We start from the raw sequence: 21,284 nt of genomic DNA on the forward strand, positions 1-21,284 counted from the left end.
TGATTAGGTTAAACCTCTTATAACCGTATCATTTCATCTCTAAACATTCTTATATTATCTCACCCATAAGTTTTTTTGGGAATACCTAATATCTAAACCATAACAGGAGGATAATATATACAGTATGAATATGCTAACCAATGGGACAATTCATATCCCAGGTGGTATGGAGCTGGAGGGCATGAGATTTTGTTATGCCACTAGAATGGCAGCAATTTAAAACTTACTGTTTTTTCTTGGAATTTTCTATTTATTATTTTTGGACCGCAGTTGACCACATTGTAATTGAAACCTTGGAAAGCAAAGCCATGGATAAGGGGGGACTACTATATTAGTGCATTCCCAGAATAGGCAAATTTATATAAATTATAAAATAGATTAATGATTGCTTAAGGTTGGAGGAGGGGAATTTGGGGGCAATAATTAAAGGTTATAGGCTTTCTTTTTGAGGTCAGGGAAATATTTTAAGATTGTTGTGATTGTTAAAAGAATTCAATGGAGGGGCTGGGATTGTAGCTCAGTGGCAGAGCACTTACCTAGTATGTGTGAGGCACTGGGTTCAATCCACAGCACCACATAAAAATAAATAAAATAAAGGTATTGTATCCATTTACAACTAAAAAAATTTTTTTAAAAATAAGTCTATGGAGGTACTAAAAACCATTAAATTATACACTTGTAAGAAAAAATGGTAATATGGACAAAGCAGGTAAACCAGATGATATATATACAGGGAAGGATTATAACAGAATCTCATCCATTTCTGGGTATGTGGCAGAAATGGGTGAGATTCTGTTATAATCCTATAATATAACACACGTTCATTTGTGTGTATGTGTCCCCTCAAGATATGATTAAGAAGCTAATGTAGCGTAAGTATGTGAGAGACAGAGTAATAAATAGGCAATCAAGAGCATAAGCCAAATTTTATATCATGTATTATCATTTGAAACCCTTTTAACAGTGTTTTATAACTACTAAAACTTCTAGCTTTCCAGATGATTGTTTATACTGACTAGTCCTCTTTTCTTTGTAAGTCAGACTTATTGAAATTGTGGGTTTTTTTTTAGCCTCACTAGACATCCCAGAAAACCATCTTGGAATGGGCACAGTGGCACATGCCTGTAGTCCCAATGGCTCAGGAGGCTGAGGCAGGAGGATTGTAAGTTCAAAACTAGCCTCAGAAAAAAGCGAGGTGCTAAGTAACTCAGTGAGACCCTGTCTCTAAATAAAATACAAAATAGGGTTGGGGATGTGACTCAGTGGTTGAGTGTCCCTGAGTTCAATCCCTGGTACCCCTCCAAAAAAAAAAAAAAAAAAAAAAATTTAGAAAACCCTCTTGGCCTCTTAGCAGTGGAAATTTTAAGCCAGTTGACTTTCCTACAGTGCTGCTTTTTCTTGTTTATGACTCATTTTGTGTTCAAATAGAAAGAGCTTTCCTAGATGTGTTTGGTCTGTTCTATGACAGAGCAGAGTAAAATGTTAGGTCAGTGTGCTGTGGCAGTAAGAACACAGGACTTGGAATCAGAGAGATATTGTGGGTTTAAATATTTGTTTCAGTTATGTGTGTACTAAAGGGAAGATTATGTCTCTCATTTTCCTTTCTATAAATTGGGGATGATAATACCTATCTCATAGAGTTTCAGTATGGATTAAATGCAGTACAGTATATTTAAAACACTTAGCAACGTGCCTGACAGGTAACAGGGTCTGATTAATGTTAAAAGTATTTCCCAAAGGGAGAGAGACATTTCTGCACATATTTTTACTCATTTATAAGAAATTTATTGAATATATTCATTGTGAATATATTTTGGGTTTGGAGGTACAAAATGAATGTACACAAATGACAGAGTAGTAGTTATTGTTCTTTTATGTGTGTGGTGCTGGGGATTGAACCCAGGGCCTTGTGCATGCAAGGCAAGAACTCTACCAAATGAAATATATCTCCGGCCCTCCCTCAGTTTTTAGTGAGGCTGTTATTTGAGCTCTTTGAATCCTAGGAAAGTTGAGTTTACTGTTCTTGACTATTTGAGCCAGCATTTTGAAGATTCTGTATCTAACCAAATGCTCCAACAATAATAGTATTAATAGTTATAATATTACAAATAATATACTGATAATGTTACCTGTAAAATATGTTTCTGTTTTATACAGTGTTTGTACATTCATTGTTTTAGAGAGTTTTAGTGTTAGAATTCACAACCCCATATCTGTAGAAGTACTTCTTGGGTTTCAGAGCAGTGCCATGGTAATACCTCTTTCTTACCCTATAATTCTCTCATCTGTATCTTAAAAGATACTATGTGGGGCTGGGGTCATGACTCAGTGGTAGAGCGCTTACCTCGCACATTCAAGGCCCTTGGTTCAATCTTCAGTGGAAGGAAGGAAGGGAGGGAAGGAAGGAAGGAAGGAAGGAAGGAAGGAAGGAATTGTGTCGAACTACCAAAATATATATAAAATTTTTTTAATATTTATTTTAGTTGTAGTTGGAAACAACACCTTTATTTCATTTATTTATTTTTTTATGTGGTGCTGAAGATCGAACCCAGGGTCTTGCACATTTGCAAGGCAAGCACTCTACCGCTGAGCCACAACCCCAGCCCCATAAAAATTTTTTTTAAAAAAGATACTTTGCTTGGTGATATTAACAAAAATGACAGAATAGAGAACTCCAGAAGCCTATCCCTTTTGGCAGAAACAGTCAAAATTAACTTTTGTGGGACTCTTGAAATTAATCAAAAGTTGATAGCAAATAAGTCATGTTTAATTAAGCAAAAAAAATGCAGATCTTGGCATTTTGACATTTAAAAGGTAGATCTTATAAAATCAGTTTTTAAAATATTAGTAAACAAGCAAACAACAACAGCATACAGCAACAACAAACCCAGGGAAGGGGAAAGAGTCTGATTTTCATAGTTGCCATGTTATGATGTAGTCATGCAATGTACAGTTGACATTTTAGTCAACAATGGACCACATGTATGACTGTATTTTCCATATAGCCCTAGGTTTGTATTAGGCTATAAACCATCTAGATTTGGGTAAGCACACTCATGATGTTTTGTAGTGATGAAATTGCATAATAATACATTTCTCAGATTATACCCCTGTCATTAAATAATGCATAACTATTCAAAATATTAAATTTTAAACAAAAAATAATGAGGCATGATAAGAAAAATGTGTGGCTTATATGTAGACCGAAAAATGGATAGAAACACTTCCTGAAGGAAGCCCAGGTATTTGATTTTCCAATACAGACTTTAGATTGTATGCTCAAATGCTAAAGGAACTCATGAACAAAGAACTAAAGAAAACTCTGAGAACAATAGAGAATTTCAAACTATAAAAATGAACCAAATAGAAATTCTGGACATGAAAAGTACAATGACAGAGTAGATTTGAGCAAGCAAAAGTTCAAAAAATATGAAGATAGGTCAATTGAGATGGTCTGGTCTGAGAAACAGAAAGAAAAATGAATGAATAAAAATGAACAGAGCTTAAGAAATCTGAGGAATACCATTAAGTATACCAATACACACAAAATGGGATTCCCAGAAGGAAAAGAGAGAAAAAGAAGCAAAAGAATACTTGAAGAAACAATGACCAAACACTTATAGATTTGATAAAAGACATAGATCTACACATCCAAAAAGCTCAAAGACCCCTAAAATAAGATAAAGACATTTACATCAACACACATCATAATCAAACTGTTGAAAGCCAAACAGAATCCTGGAAACAGCAAGAGAGAAACAAATCGTCACATATTAGTGAGCTTCAATAAGCTAAACAGCAGATTTCTCACCAGAAACTGTGGATGCAAAAAGGCAGTGGTATGACATCTTCAAAGGACTGAAAGAAAAAAATGTCAACCAAGAATTCTGTATTCAGACTAACTATCTTTCAAATTTAAGAAGAAATAGCTAGATATGGTAGCACATGCTTCTAATTCCAGCTACTAAGGAGACTGAAATAGAAATATTGCAAGTTTGGGACCAGCCTGAGCAACTTAGCAGGATCCTGTCACAAATAAAAAGGGCTGGGGGTGTAGTTTAGTGGAGAGCATTTGCCTAGTGTATGTGAGGCCCTGGGCTCATTCCCTAGTACCAGACCCCCCAAAAAAATTAAGGAAAAATTAAAATATTTCCAAATAAACAAAAATTGAGAGATTGTCTTGAGTAGACTTGCCTACAAGAAATACAAAAGGAAATCCTTCAGTGAAATATTATAAATATATTAATCTACTCTTGGCATGTAACTCTTTTTCTTTTCTTTCTTTTCTTTTTTGTACTAGGGATTGAACTCGGGCACTCGACTACTGAGCCACATCCCCAGCCCTGTTTTGTATTTAATTTAGATATAGGGTTTCCCTGAGTTGCTTAGTGCTTCGCTGTTGCTGAGGCTGGCTTTAAACTTGAGATCCTCCTGCTTCAGCCTCCCGAGCTGCTAGGATTACAGGCATGTGTCACTACACCTGGCAGTATGTAACTTAAAAAAAAAAAAAAATACTATTATTGGCTGGTCTTGATGTCTTTTTTCTTTCTGTGTCAGTACTGCCTGTAGCAAGATGTTTTTAGGAAATGCCAAAGTTGGGCTCCCAACCCCTAACTTCAAAGTCACAACTGTTATCCCAGATGGTCAGTTCAAAGATATCAGTCAAACTGGTGTGATAGTGTACATCTGTAATTCCAGGAATGGCTGAGGTAGGAGGATCAGAAGTTTGAGGCCAACCTTGGCAATTTACTGAGATCTGTCTCAAAATAAAATATAGAAAGAAGTAAAAGCACCCTCATTTCCGTCCCCAGTTCTCCAGTCCTCCCCCCACTAGGAAGGAAGGAGGGAGGGGGGGAGGGGGGAAGGGGGGAAAACAAGAGAAAGATGTCAGCCCCTGGAGGTGTAGCTCAGTGGTAGAGCATTTGCCTAGCATTTTCAGTCCTCAGCATCCCCAAAACAACAACACCATCCCCAGGATATCAGCCTAACTACAGAGCAAAGTATGGTGTATCGTTTTACTCTTGACTTCACCTGTGTATACCTCCCACTGATCATTAGTTTCAATGATAGGGCAGATGAATTTAAGAAATTCAGCTTTTAAGTAATTATTGTTTCTGTGGATTCTCATCTCTAACATCTGGTCTGCTTTTAACACACCCAAGCAAGAAACAAGGAGGACTGAGACCAATGAATATTCCCATAGTATCAGACACAAAATGCACTCTTGTTCAAGATTATGGGGTTTTTAGAAGCTGATGAATGCATCTCATTCAGGTGCCTCTTTGACATTGATAATAAGGATATTCTTTAGCAGATCAATGTAAATGACCTTCATGTGGACCACTCTGTGGATAAGACTCAGGCTTTCCAGTTCACTGACAAATATGAGAAAGTGTACCTGGCTAGCTGAAAGCCTAGCAGTGATATCAGTCAAGCCGGATGACCAAAAGAGCAAAGAATATTTCTCCAAGCAGAAGTGAGTGCTAGATTATTTTAGTGCCAGGCTGCAGTGGGTGGCCATGAGAACAAAAAACCCTTTTGTACTTTGTTCATGTTTAAAACACAAGATGCAGTGGGGAACAAAACATGCCTTTCCTACAGGGATTGGGAGGCCAGATTTTTTTCCATTGGTGGGAATAGCTTGAGCTGTGTTGTGGAGCAAGCCATCTGATGTGTAGGATGTTCATGTAGTGGGGCATCAACCCAATGATCTTTTGTACTATCGTAAATTTGAACTGGGGGGGCAGGGAGACAACTGCATGTGCATAAATAGTGATTATAGTGTTGATAGGTACAGTTTATAAGTTGGTGGCAATAATAACATGAAGAAGGCATAGTTCTGTAGGAGCAAAGTTTTTGTGTACTATTGAAACCAAGTTAGTATTCAAGATAGATTGTTATAAATTAAGATGTTAATTATAGTTCCCAAGAAAATATAAAAGCATTTGTAATAAAAGAATCAAAATGGTACATTAGGAAATAATCTAACAAAAAAGAAGGCACTAATGGAGGAATTCAGGAACAAAAAAGTATAATAGCAAACAGACATGAGGGATTGGCTAGGACTTGCCCAGTACGTATAAGGCCCTGAGTTAGGTCCACAACACAAAAAGAAAAATGCAAAATAACAGAATGGGAGAAGCCCTTCCTTATCAGTAATTGTGTTAAATGTAAATTGAATAACTTCACCAATTAAGAGGCAGAGATATAAGGAGGAAAGGTTTATTGAGCTCATAGTTTCAGAGGTTCAGAGATTTCTTTCCTCCCCACTACCCCCTTCTTTTCTCATTCTCTCCCCCTTACCTCTACCTCTCTCTTCCTTCCTTCTTTCCTTCAGTCTCTCTGTCCATCCTTCCTTCCACTGGAGGATTGAGCCCAGAGATACTCTACTCTGGAGCTACATCCCTAACCCCTTTGTTTAGTTTTTAATTTTGAGGCAGGGTCTTGCTAAGTTGCTGAGGCTAGCCTTGAATTTGCGATCCTTGTTCCTCAGCCTCTGAGTTACTGGGATTATAGGGGTGTGCTATGGTTTCAGAGGTTTCGGTCTGTGATTTGGCCCTGTTCCTTGGATGCATCACAGAAAACTCAGTTGCATTTCTATACACTAGCAGTGAACAATCCAAAATTGTAATTAAAAATATAATTTTTAGTATCAAAAAAGTAGAATGTTTGCAAATAAGCTTAACCATGGAGTTGCAAGACTTGAACATTAAAAACTACAAGACATTGTTGAAAGAATGTAAGATGTAAATGAAGGGAAAGACCTCCAGTGTTCATGGATTGGTATATTTAATTCTTTCAAGATGGCAGCACTCCCCAAAACGTTTTACAGATTCAATGTGATGTGTATTAAAATTCTGATGGGCTTTTTTTTTTTTTTCAGAAATCAGTAAACTAATACTTAAATTTATGTATGAAATTTGCATGGATCCCAAATATGCAAAGTGATCTTGAAAAAGGTGGAAGACTCATACTATTTTATTTCACAATTTACTGCAAAGTGGTAACAGTCAAAACAGTGTGATACTAGAATAAGGGTAGACATATAGATTAATGGAATCAAATTGAGTCTGTAAATAAATTATATATTTATGGTCAATTGATTTTCAGCAAGGGTGGCAAGACCATTCATTGGGGGATAGCAATAGTCTTTTCACATATGGTGCTGGGACAACTGGATATCAACATTCAAAAGAATGAAATTGGACTACAACCTTGCACCATAGACAAAAAGGAATTCAAGATAGATCAAAGACCTAAATATAAGAGCTAAAACTCGATAAAACTCTGAAGAGAAAATACCTGGAGAGGTTAGCTGTATGTATTATCTGTGTCTTTTTTGTAGCTCTTATAGTGTAGTAGATTTCAGTGATTCCATGCTCCTCTGGGTCAAGATTATCTTCTCATCAACCTCTATTTTTTTGTATAGAATTGGTGCTCTGTAAAGTGTGTTAACCAAATGAATGGAAGAGACAGTGATAATGTATGCTGTACTAAGGTTTACCAAAAAGATTTTTGAAACTCTTTGGGTGTCCTCAGTGTGTGCTTGGTCACTATAAGTGTGAGTTTGGGCCTTTTCTTTCACCATAGTGAAGTTTAGGAAGCATGTGAACAGGTTCTCCCAGCTACTGTTAGTTGTCATTTGTGTACCCAATAGCTTGGACATGGAACCAGTGGCTTTTACCTTCTTACCTTTGACAAGATAGACTCATAAATTATATTAAGTTCTTAAAAATTATATTAATTTAGTTCTTAATTATAGAGTATTTGAAACTTTAGGTTAGGTCCATCCTCAGCTGGAACATCTTTTTGATGGAGTCAAGCCCAGTATCTGCTGGGACAGCAGTCAGTCTGATTATAAAAATTACAAAGATATTTCTTACATTGATAAGAAAATCTCTTCCTCATATTGTGTGATTTTCCATGGGATTTACACCAAAAACTCATATGTTTAAAATAATGCTGCCTGTCTCAAGCTCTATATCCCTTTCTCCTGACCAGAAATATACAATTCACCATAGTATTTTAATATGTCATCCAGTTTACTTCTTCGTTGCTTACACAGCTGGCAGTTAGTGTGACTTCTAGGAATGCAAATGAATTTTAATATTTTTCTAAGTGAAATACCTATCAGGCTGACTTCTAAGCAGCTGCCTTCATAGGATGACATTGAAATTTTCCATCTGCTTCAAATGTACCTCCCATTAGTAGTACAATTTTCATATTAGTCATTTGGGTTGGGTTAAGTGTTGAACTTGGTGATGCATGGCCCTCCCTTTCTCTTGACAATATCATGTGGCCATGAGACATAGGTTGGGAGAATTTTGAATGGAAGGAACATCACAGAAATGTTGGAATAGAAGCCATTGTGGGTAGGTATAGCTGACTTTGACTAGAGATGCAAGAGAGGAGAGGAACTCTATATAGAGTTATTCCTTAACTTCCTTCATAAGTTTTTTCCTGAGCTAATCCTGACATAGTAAAAATTTAAAAGCAGATATTTTGCTACATAAGATGCAATTCATTCCAAAGCTGAATAGAGTCACTTGAGGAGACAATTTGTGTTTTGGGATCATCTCTTGACTTACAGCAAACACTTGTCCAACAGAATGCACATGCTACAGAAAGGCTTTTCCAACTTTGTTCTTACTCCATCATAGGTTATTAGTAACCCTCTCTTTTATGCCATTTCTGCCCCTCAAGCATACTTTTTCTCTGTGTGTGCCCATTTACTGTATTGTATTCCCTTATTTAATCATCTGCCCCACTGAACTTTGATTCTTTGAAGTTTTAGACTGTGACTTGTTATTTTCTGCATTCCCAGTGCCTGGATAGTGCTCATCAGTGCCTGGCATATAGTAAGTATATGACAAAAGCTTGATGAGCAGACATATTAGGGAGGAGTTGGAGAAGGTAAGCAATTATAGTCTGTGGGGCAGGTGACAGTTATTTAAAAGTGATTCTAAGAGTAAAATTCATATATAGTGCTGGGTATGAAGGTAGACCCCACTCTCACACTATATACAAAATTTAGTGTTGTAGACTTCAGTATTCAATACAGGTACTGTGGAGTTTGATTTGTATTGTAAAGTCATGATGTAATATATAAGAGAATAATTATCCGTTCTTAGCCAGGTGTGGTGGTACACACCTGTAATTGCAGCTACACTGGAAGCTGAGGCAGGAGAATTGCAAATCTGAGAGCCTATCTGGGCGATTTAGAGAGACTGTCTCAGAATTTAAAAACAAACAAACAAAAAAGTGCCGGAGATGTAGCTCAGTCGTAGAGAGCCCTTGCCTAACATGTGTGAGGCTGTGGGGTTCAGTCCCTAACGCTACAAAAAAGAGAGGAAGGAAGGAAGGAAATAAGAAAGAAAATCATGTGTTCTTAAAGTCTCTTAAGTCACTAGAAAACTCAATGTAAAAGGGTCAAGGGAGGGACTACATTTAATTTTGACTCCCTACATAAAAATACAGTGTGCTGCTCTGCATTTTTATAAGTGTTTCAATATTTATTTCATGGCTGATTTAGATTGCTTGACAAGGGGTTTGGGTCTAATAAAAAGAAACTTTGTAAAGATGGTTTAATGCTGAATGCAGCATGTTAAGGAAAGTATCCCTACATGTCTCTAAAATAGCCATTGGTCTTGCCTCATTTAGGCAGGGTCTAATTTGGAAACAAAAGCTTGAACAAGATGTACTCTCTGGAGCATTCCTTCTCTTTTGATAGGTTTGTTCTTTTTTTTTTTTTAATTTTTATTGTTGGTTGTTCAAAACATTACATAGTTCTTGGCATATCATATTTCACACTTTGATTCAAGTGGGTTATGAACTCCCATTTTTACCCCGTATACAGATTGCAGAATCACATCGGTTACACATCCATTGATTTACATATTGCCATACTAGTGTCTGTTGTATTCTGCTGCCTTTCCTATCCTCTACTATCCCCCCTTCCCTCCCCTCCCCTCTTCTCTCTCTACCCCATCTACTGTAATTCATTTCTCCCCCTTGTTTTTTTTTTCCCTTTCCCCTCACTTCCTCTTGTATGTACTTTTGTATAACCCTGAGGGTCTCCTTCCATTTCCATGCAATTTCCCTTCTCTCTCCCTTTCCCTCCCACCTCTCATCCCTGTTTAATGTTAATCTTCTTCTCATGCTCTTCCTCCCTACTCTGTTCTTAGTTACTCTCCTTATATCAAAGAAGACATTTGGCATTTGTTTTTTAGGGATTGGCTAGCTTCACTTAGCATAATCTGCTCTAATGCCATCCATTTCCCTGCAAATTCTATGATTTTGTCATTTTTTAATGCAGAGTAATACTCCATTGTGTATAAATGCCACTTTTTTTTATCCATTCGTCTATTGAAGGTTTGTTCTTGGAATGTGTTTTGTTAATAAATTAACTCATTTTCTATTGTAGCTGCCCAAGAGATTTGTCTTTCTTGGTGAGTGGTTTAGAATGCACAAAAGAGATTGTCATCTTTTTCCTAAACTAGTGTGAACTAATTTTCACTTTTTGTCTTTTCTTTATTTTCTTAGGAAGCTAAACTCCAAGGTGCAGAGGAGTCAGAGCTGCAGTGACACAGCTCAGGACAGAGTGAAGAACAGACTCAGAGCAGCTCCAACCATCAAAGCCAAGGTACAATCACAGCCACAGGCTGTTGAGGCTCTCTAGTCCTTCTCTGTAGCATCTTCTGCATGTGGAAGAAACAATTTCTATGAGAAGAGGCAGAATGGGGAATGGGTCCCAGGCATATTAGTTATGTTGGAAACTTCTACATACAGATGTGAAAGAAGGTTTCAATTAATAGCCACATGAGTGATATCAGAACCATTAGGGAAGCATTTTAAAAGCTCTAGATGTTTCTTTACTTCAGATTTTTAATGTTATTATTTGATCCAAGTGCATAGAAGTTTCTGCTAAATAGAATGCACTTCAGATTGAGACTCTTTCCTTTTCTTGGTCTCACATCACTCTTCCTTGCTTTTCTTTTTATTTCCTTCTCTGTCCCTATTCTCTGCTGTCCTGAAGAAATTATGTGGAAAAAAAAATACATGTCTATGTAATTTTTAAAATATTTTTCAGGTCACAACTATGACTCCAGCCTCCAACCCCATCATTGGTGTCCTCTTGTCCACTCAAAATAACCGCTGTCTCTCAGCCCCTGACTTAACCATCGAAAAGCGTCTGCCCTTCAGCTCCCTCTCTTCCTTGGCTTCCCTACATAAGCCAGAGCGCTCTATCAGTCCTGAGAGCAATGACAGCATCTCTGAAGAACTGAACCATTTCAAGCCCATTGTTTGCTCACCATGTACTCCTCCTAAGAGACTCCCTGATGGCCGTGTGCTAAGTCCCCTCATCATCAAGTCAACACCTCGCAACCTAAACAGAAGCCTGCAGAAGCAGACTTCTTATGAGGCTAGTCCCCGGATCCTCAAAAAGTGGGAACAGATCTTTCAAGAGCGGCAGATTAAAAAGACCCTTTCAAAGGCCACTCTAACTTCCCTGGCATCTGAAACAGGCGAAGACTTACTAAGTTCTGAAATTATCCATTCTAGCAAGGAAAAGCCACTTCTGGATTCAAATACAAGACTCCGCAGTAGGCAGGTACTCTCTGAGGAGACTGGACCCACTCCCACTGACCTTGAGTATTTCCCCTCAGTTAGCCAAACAAAAGCTGAAGAGGACAGTGATGGTAAAAGGAGCACTGAGATCCCACTGGAACTCAAAGGGGGAGCCAGTGGGACTTTGGAGGGGGAACAGTTTGAGGGGTCAGGGTCAATCCCAGATACCAGGTTAGACAAAACTTACATAAGCACAGCCGTGAAAATCTCAACAGTTAATTCATTGCTACCCAAAAACAATGTTTTGGGTGGAGTCCTCAAAACAAAGAAACAGCTGAAGACATTAAATCATTTTGATCTGGCTAATGGTGTTCTGGTAGACAGCCTGGGTGAAGAGCCACTTCCTTCCTTGCGGCGAGGTCGAAAAAGACGCTGTAAGACCAAACACTTGGAACAAAATGGCTCCCTTAAGAAACTGCGACAAACCAGCAGTGAGGTGGGTCTGGCCCCAACAGACCCAGCACTGCGAGAGATGGAGCAGAAATTACAGCAGGAGGAAGAGGACCGACAGCTGGCTCTGCAGTTGCAACGCATGTTTGACAGTGAGAGGCGGACTGTGAGTCGTCGAAAAGGAAGCGTGGATCAGTATCTCCTACGGTCCAGCAGCATGGCTGGGGCCAAGTAGCACTTAATGAACAGTGTTACCTATTTTTAAGAGGTCTTTGACCTTGATCATTTATCCAGAAGAGCTGAGTGTTCTCATTTGGGTTTCTTTTATGGCAAAACACTGTCTAATATGGTTCTGAGAGGGTTCAGGGCCTTGGTAGTCAAAGTACAAGGGAACTGTGTCTGTTTCTCTGGGACTCAGACCAGAAGCACTCCTCACCGCCAAATCATCCCCATTGAAGTGACCACCTCTGAGGGCTTCTGGGCCAAATCTAACAGCACCCACTTGGAGTGAGATTTGGAATGGCCTCATTTAGGAGCATAATTGACACAGTTAGAAATGGTAGAGGAAAGAGGAGATACCTTCTCAAGCTGATAGACCTCCTGACTTCTTTCAACAGGGTGTTGTTTTAAATCAATCTTGCAGATAAAAATTAATTCCATGTCTTTCAAAGAAGTGGAGCAGTGTAGTACTTTGGAAGACCTAAAATGATATTGCTATATCCCTCTTTCTCTTTGCTTTTGCCACAAGTACCTTTACCTACCTAAATCAGTTGAGCATGTGCTTCTACAAAAGTTAATTTACGTTCTCTTTTTAAAAAAATAATGTGATTAATGCTGCATGGTTGACATTTCCAAACAGCTTAATTTGGTCTTTCTAAGAGACCTAACTCATAAGTGGTACCTTTTTTTCAGATAATGAAACTGAAGTGCAGATGTTCATATTCTCTCAACAACTAAGTGCCATTGCCCAGACTGACCACAAGTCTCATGGGTATTCTATACTAACAGGTTGTCCAAATAGACTGCAATCCAGGGGCACCTAAGAAAAGCAGGCTGCGCATTGAGCATTGAAAAATCCATATGCAAGTAATTAAGTTGACAGGATGTGCCATTTCCTCTCCTTCCCTCGGTTTACATGTTGTGTTTTCATAGGGGTTCCAGCCCGTGAGACCAACTGTAGTGAGGCTTCATTAACACTTTCCTCATGGCCAGTGATTATCTGCAATGTTGATCTAAAATCCTAAATTCCCTGAAGTCAGGTAAAGAATGATGCTGAAACTCCATACTGTGGAAACAAGGTATCTAGCTGGATTCAGCTGGTAAATTCAGTCCCATGGACCTTTGGGGTTTATTTTCCTTAGCAGCTGACACCATGTGTCTTTTGCATCCCTGGTGGTGCTTGGTGCTTCTGCCCATCTGGGCTCATTGAGAATAGAGATAAAGAAAATTTTAGGGAATCTCAGATGGGCTGGCATTCCCTGTGTATGTATGAGCTGTTACTATAGTCACATGACTGGCATTTTAACAAACCTTCCAGAGCTTATATATTCCCATATATGATATCTCCTTTGACTAGCCCCCACAGCATATGCATAATTTTTCCAATGATGTTGTCTTTGGTGAAACATTTCTGAAAACTGTCTTCAAAGTCTAGAAATTTCTAGAGACATAGATTCACTCCCAAAATGTAAGAACTGGAAGGCACCTTAATGATCATGTATTCCAGCCTCCTTCTACTAAGGCAAAAGATGGGGTCCAGATCAGACTCACTGTTGAAGGAAGTAATTTATAGTACTTTCTTCTCAGGACAGATCCTAAATCTTTTGGAGTTACAGGAAAGAGAATTTTAAGTTTGAAACTAGCCAGAAGCTATTTGAAGCCTCTGGGAAAGAAAATTTATGAATAGGGTTTGGAGTCATAAATGAGGTACCACTGAAAAACAGAGCCATTTTCTTGTGCAGCTCACAGTTCCCAAATAGTTCCCAAAGAGAAATTCCAGAGATGACTGAAGCATTATGGTCATTACTGAGATATATGGGACCTCTTCAGTGACAACTCTGGTGGGGAGCATCTCACCTGAATGTATGTATTCTGCATGTACGCACATGTGCAGATGTATGTTTAAAAAACATACATCAATCTCGTGACTTTATATTCACACCCTTTCAATTCTAGGTCCTGTGTAACTTGTTTAATTAGTGCCCAAAATAAAAGAGCTGGCACTGGTCTGCAGAGGACAGGGACGGTGACCTTACTAAATGCCCATAGAGAAAACTTTTCAGTTACTGCCATTTGATGTATTTCCTCTTTGATCTTCATAAATATTATTGGAAAGGCTAGTCTTATTGGTAGTGGTGAAGATACTTATTTTTCCACTTCCCACCTTTTTCTATAGCACCAATAATTTGAAAAACATTTTCAGTTTGAATTGATTTTTGTTTTTGGTAAAAAAGATAAATATTTTTAATAGATGAAAAATATATATTTTAAATATTTCCCCAAGTTAATATTTTGATTTTAAGAACTTGCATAGCAGTAGCAACAAGTTTAGACTTCAGATGAAGAGTAAAAAGCTATTTCTTGTTAGGCGGATATTCCAGTCCCAGTTTCTGACCACCCCCGTGCACCTACTGTGATGCCAAGGATGGTATGACAGCTGCCTTGTACACTTCTGCTGAACAGTAGTCCTTTAAATGTAGGCATAGCAGGTTAGGTTAAGGAAGGAAGAGACTTATTAATTTTTCATCTGCTTGGCTTTGGAAGAGGAAAAAAAAAACCACTAAGGTATTATCTGTATTTTAAGATGCTTCACATACTTAAACTAAAATCTGAACACTTTTTCTGAAAAAAATTTCATTTCTTATTGCCTATGAAGTTGGTCACAAATAGAGTTGTTGACATGAATTCTTTGGGGAACAGAAGTGAGAGAAAAAGACAAAGAAGGAGAATAGAATGATCGGGCAATGAACTTGAATGAGACACATAGTATTTCAGAAAACATATGTTCTTACTATTGAAGTCCAACTCATACAGATTTCCCACATCCTACCAATGTGTTCCTGTGTATATATAGGCTTTCTGTTTTTTCTTATTAAGGGTAAGTTATGAGAGGTGGGAGAGTAGGTGTCATTCTGACGGGAAATCCAAGAAATGTGGCCCCCTCAGAAGAGGGCTCTCAGCCTGTTTCTGCAGAGAAGGAAAGACTGGGAACATGTTCTACAACCATTGATTGTATCAAGTAGAAGTCATCTGGGTCTGTTGGGTTGGTAACAGATCAAAGGATTACGTACCCAGCCTGTGGCCCCTTTCCTTTTATTCTTTCTTTTTGAAAACTGGTAAGTCTTAGCTGAGGCTTGCCCAGGAAACCTTTCCTAAGTGGCTTCCTTTATTTTTACAATTTTTAATTTTTAAATTTTTGCCTGGAGGAAGAATTAATCATAAATAATGCCTTGTAGGTTTCTATTCTTTTTTACCTAAAGGAAAAAATGCCTCTGGGAGGTTAAAAGCTGCTTAATTAATTGTTGTCTTATTATAAACTGGCAAATTGCCTAAATGGGAAGCTGCCATTATGCTAGTCTGGTGAAGGCTGTGCTCTTCATCCTTTCTGCTCATTTGACAGATGCTTCCGGAACTCTTAAACTTGTGCCAACCCTGTGCTGGAAATACAATGATGGATAGTCTCTGCTCTTGAGGAGTTCAATGTCCAGTGGAATGTATTTGAATGTGTGTGTGGCTGGAGACTATGTTAATGGTCTTATGAAAGGCTCTTTTTTTTTTTTTTTCTTTTTTTTAATAGCAGTGCTCTTCAAAGGTCTCATTAGGATGTTCAGCACCCAGCAGGCTGCCTTGAACTTTTAGAGATCGTCAGATTCATGAATTTGATTGTAACACTACTTTCCATTTCCTAAGTAATTTTACCAGGGGAGAATGAATCATCTTTGTTGTGATTACAGAACAATGGCCTCTCTTCATTAGTAGCTTTTAGCTCAGGAGCCAAGAAATGAGGCAGGTTGTGGATCACTGATATGGTCAAAAGTGGCCCACCCCTCGCTTCAGTAACATCCTAATGTCTTCCCAGCCCAACCTCTCATCAAGAACTGGTGGCAACTTGGGATTCTTTTTTTTCCTACCTGGCTTCTCACTAAAGTGGAGGGACAGCAGGAGAGCGCGGGGGTGGGGGTGGGGTGGATCATAATTCTAAAATGTGGTTGGAGTAGGCATGCAAATCAAGTTAAAGCCCCCCACCCCCTTTTTTCTTTAACAAATGAGGATTCAGTGCCCTGTATACTATTTTATCCTCCAGTTTTCTAGGACCTGAATAAATAACCCTTAAAATTACACACAGATGTCTCTGCACACACAATTCAGGAATGAGGAGGATACTCCAATGATGTGGAAAGTTTTATAATAGTTTTTTTGTTTTGATGTTTTCAGTTAAAATGAAAATGTTCCTATATCTCCTGAATACACACTAGGTAGGGAAAACTTTCCCCACAGTGTATTGAGTAATGTAAATGGGGAATCTTGGGAAGTAATATGTTTTGATTGGGATGATTGTCATTTTAATTACTAAGGGTTAAAAGCTAACCAGCCCTTCATTTGTCTTTCAAAATCAGAAGTTCCTTAGGGTCTTAGATCTTTTTTAGCCCATCAACCCATAGAGTGATCTTTTGGCCAGGTCTTTAGCTCTAGCATAGCTGGTTATGAATTCTTGTGGTGATGAGAAAGTAGGCCTGTGGGGGACAGGTTCTAGGGAAAGAGGCAGCGGAACTGATTTTCTTCTGAAGATGATCCAGAAATGCATCTTCGCACAATTATTATCCACTGTAGCTTTCTGAAGAAAATTGTTCTATAGAAAAGAGACTTAGATATATGCGGAGGTCATCAGTTTAGTGATTAGTCATATTGGATGACAAGGAAAAGTGCCAAGACTGAATGTGCAGACTGCTCTATGTATTACAGTATTTTCTTTTCCTTTCCTTTCTAGGGGGCACCCCTTGTTGAGTAAATGCTTTCTTAATGGCTTGGAAAGTGGTAACTCTTAGTGAGAGGCAACCTCAAACTCTGGCCAGGCTGTCTCCCTACCTTTTCCTGTGTCTTAAGACACCAGAAAAAGCCAAGGTCAAGGCTTGTTTATTTTTCTTTCCTTTCATTTAATGAGACCCAGACAATGCACTCTTCAAATATCATGCTGTTAGAGCTCAAGAATAGCTATTGACCCTGGTTCCAAATTAACATGGTGGCAGCCAGATTTCTCCCTGGTTGGCACCACCCATCCACCAAGCCATAATGCCAGATGGGAATAGAGCTGTCCCTCAGAGTCAAGTCTGAATCAAACTGGGCATCACTAACCCTGAGCTCCCAGCAGAGCAGTTAAAGTTGGAATAACAGAGTAGGTATTATGCAAAGGGGGGAAATTATTATCTTAAATGCCAACCAATGGGTTTTCTTTTTGCAACTGCTGTGCTGTTTAACTGTACAAATACAATTGCCCTAAGGGCCTTTTCCCCTCCCACCTAAAAATAGGAAATGCATTGTCTATTGGTTTTATTCAACCTGCTGTGGCTCCCTGGTGGTCCAGTGATTATAATTTATTCAACCTGCTGTCTACAATTGGAGAGGGAACCTGGATCCTTGTGGACTGCTACTGCTGGCTGTTCCCCCTCCAACTCATCATAAAGAGCATTTTGACAAAGACAGAGGACTCAAACAGGGCATATCCCATCAGGGATGCTTCTGCCACAACAAAATGGCGTGGAATCAAGTGGGATGATGTGTTGTTTATTTACACAGTACCAAAGTGCATCTTTCAATGTATGTATTCTTGAGGCAAGACCCAAGTTAAGACTACAGTAAAAAAAATTCATGAAATTGAGTATTCTGTTGTAATCAAAGTCTTGTCTCTGGAGAGTAATCTCAGGCAAACATGGGCTATGCTTAGACCACGTGTTATTTGATTTTTGTTGCTGCCTTTGCAAAGGGAGATACCTTATGTTAGAATGTTCTGTGCTGGCCATTCACAATGATGGGGAGATTAGGAGCTGGGATGGGACTTCCATGGTACTATATCTTCGGATGTAACTCATGATGTAGTTATCACCAATTTACAATTTACTGTCATTCTCACATTCATACTCCTAATGAAGGCACCAAGAAAAAGTGTGAGTAAAGAAAGAATGTATGGGATGACACTGTCATATTAGGACTGTACTTACAAATCTGATTTTTAAAAATACCCCATTTTTGGAATCTTTGTTCAGGAATTCATCAGTTTCTTATCCAACAGTGAACAAACGTATCCTGTTTCATTTCTTCCAATTTGGAAGACTGTTGGAAGAATTGGTGTCATACATGATTAAATCAGCATGTGAGGGATTTTTAAAATCATCTGGCCAAGACCTTCAAAAGTAGGATGGTTAAAATGAACAAGTTGGAAACAGGACTCACATATCTGTTGGCCCATCGAGTAACAAATGCTCTACACACCACTCATTAATTCCTTGATAGCCAGGTGTGGCAGGCAGGGAGGTCTTCAGTTACACATGAAAACTAGCCCTGACAGCATCTCAGTCCAAAGCTACCAATTGGTTTTTCTGCCACCTTAAGGCATTGCCACCTTCTACCTCTAGCCTTAAATGTGTTACTGGTTGCTTTCTGGGATAGGTGTCCCCTCCTCTGGACTGGAACTGGCAGGGCTAGAGACCAGGCTGTTTTCCCTTTGCACCCCCACTTTAGGAGGCAACATGAGATGTGAGGCATGATCTGTACCTACTTTAGTTCTCTTTTGGCCACATCTGACTCCCATGGTGCTCACTGGCAACTTGGACAAGTGACTAGAAAAATAGTTCACGCTGAAGCTGAAAGGATGAGTTAAAAATATGAGCTGCCATATGGTCTAGAGGGATAGCAGTCACTGTACTGCATGGTGGCTCCCTTCTGGGGGACACTTTTGATGACATTTGGGTATATGTGAGGGAGAAGGAGCCAGTTCTCTACTATTCGCTACAAAATTCTCCCAAGATGGGGAAGCTAATCAGATCAGGAATTCAGAATGATCATCAAAAATTTAGCACAGTCTAGGAGAGGTGACAGTCCTTAACTAAAAAGTTAATTGTTTGGCCCACCTAGGTGTCACCTTTTCAGGATTTTCTCATATAAATGAAGGGTTGATCTGGGAGGGCAGAAAGCAGATATACTCTTAGCCAAAAAGAGGGGCTGCCAGGCACAGAGGCACATTCCTGTAATCCCTCCACTTGTGAGGCTGAGGCAGGAGGATTGTGAGTTTAAAGCCAGCCTTAGCAACATAGCAAGGCCCTAAGCAACTCAGTGAGACCTTTCTCTCGATAAAATACAAAAAAAAAAGGGCTGGGGACCTGGCTCTGATTAAGCACCCCTGGGTTCAATCCCCAGGACCAAGGGAAAAAAAAAAAAAAAAAAAGGCAGAGGGACTTAGATAGCATAGCCAGGTGCTAGAACTGTCCAACAGCCTTCCTGAGAAAGAAGGGTCACCCTTTGGAGGACACAACTCCCTATCACTTGATGTGCAAACAGGAGCTTGGTTATTGGGGAGACTGCAAAAAGCTGTTGGCATGGGTGTTGTGACAGAGACATGCCTACAGGCCTTTTAGGCCCAAGAGCCTATGACTTTATGGGATTTCTGACTGAAGGAAGTAGCCCAGGTGGAACCAGTGAAGTTGACAGTGTGACTGTTGGGGTGGATTCTCTTAACAATAGAGGAAGGATGATTTGGGGGCAGGAGATCCAAGCTGATGAGTCAGCACTATGCCCCAGTACAAGACTGCGGTGGGTCACAGTGTGTTTGCATTCAGATCTGTTCAGATGTTTGTGTGAATGGGCAAGATGCAGGTCACTTGGCGTGACCTGTATAGTATGCTATGATGATGAGTGTATCTGGGTATGACCACAGCTGAGAGTAAACAGTTGGCCACTTGTGTTAAGACTGTGCAGTTGAGTGTGATAGTATGTAAATATTTAGCTGCAGTTTAGGTTGTGGGAATCTGCCTTGCTGAAGCTATTAATCCTTATAACTGCTTTCCAGGTCCTGGAAACCCCTGTTACCCATGTCTGAATCGTAGGCATCCCCGGGAGGAAGGATTGCCCAGGGGATTATGTTACACCCAGCATTTATCCCAGATGTGCATCCTGCAATCCAGCCCAGGGGGCCCTCTCCAGATGCTCCTCTGTACCCTCAAGAATGGGGCAACCCACAGGGTGCCTTGCCAGAGCGTTACTTTACCAGGAGCCCAGTGATTGCATAGCTCCAGTGTGTATTTTGGAGCCATAGCTCCATGTTTTTGTATTCGTGCCTTCAACTTGTGCTTTGGATTAAAGAACCTTGGGAAACTCCATGTAAACCCTCCCTCTCGGCTCATCCCACCTCTGTAATCATAGCCATCTAATAAGGGAACACAATCTTCTCTACCCTGCCCCTACACAACGGGAAAAGCTGTCCAACAGAAAAAGCACATATTTTTTGGCCTTAGAGACCTTGATTTTGGCCCCTCTGCCTTGTATTGGCAGTGGACACGAGAGTTAACATATGCTGCTGCTCTGTTTCAACACTCCCACTTTCTGTCCTAGCACCAATCATAGCTGCTGGGATGCATGAACCAACGGATTTTTTCCAGTGGGACCACACTGCTGTGACCCTGGGCCGGCTTCCAAGGAAGAAAGCCTGGCACCCATTCGATTGCTCTATGTGCCCACTCTTTATTACTGCTGAGCTAGGCATCAGGTCCTGCCTGGCCCGAGGCGGGAGGTTCCCACGAGCTCCCGGTCTGGAGGCAAGTCAAGGCCCCAGGCCTGCGCCCTACCTAGCAGCCTCGGCAATCCGGAGCGCTGAGCCCTCGGGATGGGCCCGTGCGCAGCCCTAGCCTTTTAAGTCACTGGCCGTGGATTCCTGGCAGAACTCATCCATGAACTCAAGGAAACGGCCGAACTTGGGCTGGCTCTCTTGCAGGGCCGGGGGTTCCTGGGGCGGTGGGGTGGCCCGGAACACTTTCCGCAGGGAGCCGCGCACAAGCTGCCGGTAGCGCGCGCGGTATTCCTTCAGCAGCCTCTTGGCCTCCAGGTACTGTTTCTGGTTCACCAGGCGCTGGTCTGCGCGCCGGCGCAACACCGCGCCTGCGGGGGCAAAAGCAGTGATCAGTGCCCAGCTCGCCGGCTTCTCATTCCCGGGGTGCCCCGACGAGAGCGTGGGAGAGGAGGTTAAAGGGACTGAAAATGGCCTCTGCAGCCTGGGGCAG

The 21,284-nt window shown here is 40.1% G+C and overlaps 2 protein-coding genes and 1 pseudogene across 2 annotated transcripts in view; 2 read left to right on the forward strand and 1 right to left on the reverse strand.

Annotated features, from left to right (window-relative positions):
• Positions 1-20,398, forward strand: part of Rnf169 (ring finger protein 169) — a 112,759-nt gene extending 92,361 nt beyond the window's left edge. Inside the window, exons 5-6 of the mRNA XM_027942565.2 lie at positions 10,543-10,642; positions 11,090-20,398. Of these exons, the coding sequence (XP_027798366.1) occupies positions 10,543-10,642; positions 11,090-12,253 (1,264 nt within the window). The 3' untranslated portion in view covers positions 12,254-20,398. The remainder of the gene's footprint in view (positions 1-10,542; positions 10,643-11,089) is intronic.
• LOC114098369 (peroxiredoxin-1-like) lies at positions 4,574-5,831 on the forward strand (annotated as a pseudogene).
• Positions 20,399-20,658: 260 nt separating the features above from the next.
• Positions 20,659-21,284, reverse strand: part of Xrra1 (X-ray radiation resistance associated 1) — a 62,636-nt gene continuing 62,010 nt past the window's right edge. The window contains exon 18 of the mRNA XM_027942746.2: positions 20,659-21,162. Coding sequence (XP_027798547.2) covers positions 20,909-21,162 — 254 coding nt within the window. The 3' untranslated portion in view covers positions 20,659-20,908. The remainder of the gene's footprint in view (positions 21,163-21,284) is intronic.

The sequence above is a fragment of the Marmota flaviventris genome, chromosome 9 (genome assembly GCF_047511675.1).
Source record: "Marmota flaviventris isolate mMarFla1 chromosome 9, mMarFla1.hap1, whole genome shotgun sequence".
NCBI lineage: Eukaryota > Metazoa > Chordata > Mammalia > Rodentia > Sciuridae > Marmota > Marmota flaviventris.